The sequence below is a fragment of the Rhododendron vialii genome, chromosome 3a, assembly GCF_030253575.1.
Source record: "Rhododendron vialii isolate Sample 1 chromosome 3a, ASM3025357v1".
In the NCBI taxonomy this organism is placed as follows: Eukaryota; Viridiplantae; Streptophyta; class Magnoliopsida; order Ericales; family Ericaceae; genus Rhododendron; species Rhododendron vialii.
Genome location: NC_080559.1, coordinates 27,353,522 through 27,357,726, shown reverse-complemented (window position 1 = coordinate 27,357,726; position 4,205 = coordinate 27,353,522). Strand labels below are relative to the sequence as shown.

The following is a 4,205-nucleotide window of genomic DNA, read 5'->3' as shown; positions in this document are numbered from 1 at the left end:
GTGAATAATCATTCAAAATAAGCAAGTTACGCACAAGTGTGTGACTAAAATGAGATAGATAAACCCTATTATTTACACTATTTAAGGCTATAACTAACTCATTACAGATGGTGTAGTACCCTTGCTTTCTGTTTCAAATTTTCAATGACATAATATCCCGTAACAGCATGGACATGGTTTCTGTCATTTCTCGGGAAAATTGATTCCAATAGAGAAACACACTCCTGTCTCTTCCTCATACGCACTGCCCGCGGGGTGCTAAGTTGGTTTTGCAATCATTTTGTGAGTATTTTGACTTCGGAGACCTATATCTCGAGTTCTAGATCTAGGTTTTGGCTTTTAAATCGACCGGCAGAATGCTCTCCAATGGCGATAGTGAAGGCATCATGATGCAAATTCAGTGGTGATACTGTGACAGAAACCAGATCCAGTGAAGATCTTCCAACCATCTCTACGAGCGGAGTATTGAGTCCGACATCGAAGTTGAACGGCTTTTCTTTTGTTTCTTTTGTTTGTGCTTGTTGTTTTGTGTATTGTGTTTTTGTTTTGTTGTATCTACTATCTACTAAGAGTTTTAGTTTATTGTTATGGAGGAGCAAAATTAAAAGCTTAAAGAAAACAGTGATAAATCTCAATAGTATGGAGGCATTGCCATCAATGATGGAGTATATGGACAATACTAATCATTAAGAACAGTGCAATTAACATATCTCATAGATCTTTTGATAAAAAGATTCTAAACAGATAACGAAGAGATCATTTACATCATATATAAAATGCAAAGTAACAAATTCGGGATACTATATTAATTGTTAGAGTTCACGAGACAACCTAGTCTATTGACTCAATCTATACAAGAAATAAGCCCATTATAAATTAAAAATAAAGAAAGAAAGCAAAAGCATTTCTAAGCAAAGAACACCCATAAAAAAATGAAGAGATTTAAACTCTTTATATCCTAATGAGATGCAAGGATTCTGCCCGTGGGGTTGGTAAATAGGGGTGCGGTTAGCATTGCTGTCCCTCTAACAAACGCCAAATCCCATTGGGAAGCTTTGCCCTGGCACCACTTTAATTAAAAGACTACACAGGAAATGGGGACCTTCACCTAATTTGTCCATTCACAAACCAGAAATGCTACATACACTACATACTTTCACTACACCATCTATAATATTTTTTATGGGACTCATTTCGGATCCAACAAAAAATACAGAAAAATATTCATAAATTTTAAAATAATATTTTAGGGGGCCCCGTAAAAAATCAGCTCTAACGGGTATCGATAAATATTATTTATGGGTTTATATGTTCGGAACTGTGCAGTTGAGCATTTTCACTCCTATAAATTTAGAAATAATACTTACCGATACTGGTTAAAGCTGATTTTTTTGCAGGGCCTCCTAAATATTATTTTAAAATTTATAAATATTTTTATGTATTTTTTGGTGGATCCAAAATGAGTCCCATAAAAAATGTAGTGGATGATGCAGTGAAAATGTGTAATGTATGTAGTATTCATCTTGCAATTATGATTTTCCAAAGCCCTTGCAAAATTTACTCTCTTTTGTTTGCATCCGTGGGCTTTGTGGGAGAGAGAGACCTATAAAATTCCAACTTTTGTTCACCCATTTCCCCCATGAACGGTCTTGTCGGCTCTTCCCTTCCTCTCCTCATTTTCTCTGCCTTCAAACCTCTCTCTCTCTCTCTCTCTCTCTAGAGTTCAGTATTAGGCTGGCTGGAAAACCACCTAATGCAATGACAATCAACTGCATAACGAACAAACCAATGACTCAGCCACATAAAGAAGAGCAAAGGCCTTTAGTTTTCGACGCCTCCGTTCTCCAAAACGAGGCCGACATACCCAAACAGTTCATATGGCCCGACCACGAGAAGCCCTGCGCCTCCGCGCCGGAGCTCCCGGTGCCCCTCGTCGACCTCCGCGGCTTCCTCTCCGGCGACGCGAGCTCCGCCGAGAAGGCGTCGCGGCTGGTGGGGCAGGCCTGCCGGAAGCACGGGTTCTTCCTCGTGGTCAACCACGGTGTGGACCCCGCGCTCGTGTCGGACGCTCACCGCTACATGGACTCGTTCTTCGAGCTGCCGCTATGCGAGAAGGAAAGGGCGCAGAGAAAAGTCGGGGAGCATTGCGGGTACGCCAGTAGTTTCACCGGAAGGTTCTCTTCCAAGCTTCCCTGGAAAGAAACTCTTTCTTTCCAGTACTGCGCCGAGGAGAACTCGTCTAACATTGTCCAAGACTATTTCAAGAAGACAATGGGCGAAGAATTCGTCCGGTTCGGGTAAGATAGCATTACCACTTATTAGTCTTAAACTCCAAGAACCCCGAAATTGGTCAAGATCTGCACAAGCTGGCCCGGACATTCGGTTATTAAAAAAATGAAGAATATTTTCTCAAAACTCAGATTGCAAAAGTCTCTAAAATTTCCTTTTTCTTATGTGTAGGCAAGTTTACCAAGAGTATTGCGATGCAATGAGCAGTCTATCGTTGGGGATCATGGAGCTGCTGGGGAGGAGCCTGGGAGTGAGTCGTCAAGAGCATTTCAAGGAATTCTTCGAAGAGAACGAGTCGATAATGAGACTGAACTACTACCCGAGGTGCCAGAAGCCGGAGCAGACCTTAGGAACTGGGCCTCATTGTGATCCAACTTCTTTGACAATCCTGCACCAAGACTCGGTTGGTGGGCTCCAAGTGTTTGTAGATGACCAATGGCACTCTATTGCCCCTAACTTCAATGCCTTTGTCGTTAACATTGGCGACACCTTCATGGTAAGCAAAACAAATTAAATCATTCTTCTTTATTATAGTTGTAGTAGGAGTAATACTTAATTTCCCGTTCTGCTTAAAAAAAAAAAAAAATTACTTATTTTTTTAATTAAAAGTGACGTAAAATGAGAAATAAATATTTAAAAAATAAAAGTCTTAGCGGAATAGGACCTAATTATGAGCATATGATTGATTATGCAGGTTGTAAAAGTTGCTGACATAAAAACAAGTGATATGCAATATTTTTGTAATTAAGGAAACATATTCTTGTTATAGAGTTAAACTAACAAAATCACTCCATAACGATATGGTAATAATACTTTTCAAATTCCAATCAGTAATTAATCTTGATTAGTGATTTATTTTGAAGTTAAAAAAAAAAAAGAAGAAGAAGAAAAAAAAAACCCAATTCAGCGTATCATGGTATGCAACGCGAAAAGATTTTTCGTACAGTACAACTCGATCCTGTTACAACTTTATGTAAGTACTAATTGTAAAAACCCCAATTCAGCGTATCATTGTGCGCAACGCAAAAAGATTTTCGTACAGTACAAGTTGATACTATTACAACTTTATGTAAGTACTCTAACAAGATAATGGATTGAACATGAATCAAAATGAGTGGCCGGAGATCAAAAAGTAAGAGTTCGCATCGAGTTTATTTTATTCGAAAACATCAATAAAAGTTTTTTTTTTTTTTTTCCCTTGCAACATAAATATCTCATATATTGTGGGGTTGTGTTTGTTTTTTATTTTTTCAGGCTCTATCTAATGGAAGATACAAAAGTTGCCTGCACCGAGCAGTGGTAAACAACAAAACTCCTAGGAAATCCCTTGCTTTCTTCCTTTGTCCAAAGAAGGATAAGGTGGTGACCCCACCAGCGGAATTAGTGGACGATAATAACCCCAGGATATATCCCGACTTCACGTGGCCTACCCTGCTCCGCTTCACACAGAAACACTACCGAGCCGATATGAACACCCTTGAAGCTTTCTCCAAATGGGTTTCATCAGAAAACAGCTGAGGTGCTCTCTCTCATTAAATAAAAGGCATCCAATTACAAGTTTGCACGTAGTGGTTCTCGCGATTTTAACTTGTGTATGTATCTTTGCCCAAATGAGAAATGTTAGGTGCAAAAAAAATAGACAAAGAAAATATCCTTAAAGTGTATATGAACGGCTCAGATGCACTGCATCTGAGCCGTTTATATACACTTGCATCTGAGCCGTTTATATACACTTTAAGGATATTTTCTTTGTTCGTAGTACTCCTCCTGCCAAATTTATGACAAGGACATGAGGAGAGAGAGAGAGAGAGAGGAAGAGGGAGAGAGAGAGAGAGAGGGGAAATGTTACTTCATTGGGAAGGAGAGCTGGGGCTTTTGGCGGCAGAGGCAGAGTGGGAAGCCCACTTCCTTTTTTT

General features: G+C 39.4%; 1 protein-coding gene across 1 annotated transcript; it reads left to right on the top strand.

Moving 5' to 3' along the window:
- Positions 1–1,613: 1,613 nt before the first annotated feature.
- Positions 1,614–3,853, top strand: LOC131319011 (gibberellin 20 oxidase 1). Its single transcript, XM_058349106.1, has 3 exons — positions 1,614–2,297; positions 2,461–2,785; positions 3,544–3,853. Exons 1-3 carry the CDS (start codon positions 1,759–1,761, stop codon positions 3,805–3,807), a joined length of 1,128 nt encoding a protein of 375 aa, XP_058205089.1. The 5' UTR covers positions 1,614–1,758; the 3' UTR covers positions 3,808–3,853.
- Positions 3,854–4,205: the final 352 nt, after the last annotated feature.

Coding starts and splice junctions, on each gene's coding strand:
- LOC131319011 (XM_058349106.1), top strand. CDS start 1,759: ATGACAATCAACTGCATAACGAACAAACCAATGACTCAGCCACATAAA. Junction 2,298..2,460: donor GAAGAATTCGTCCGGTTCGG/GTAAGATAGCAT, acceptor TCTTATGTGTAG/GCAAGTTTACCAAGAGTATT. Junction 2,786..3,543: donor ACATTGGCGACACCTTCATG/GTAAGCAAAACA, acceptor TTATTTTTTCAG/GCTCTATCTAATGGAAGATA.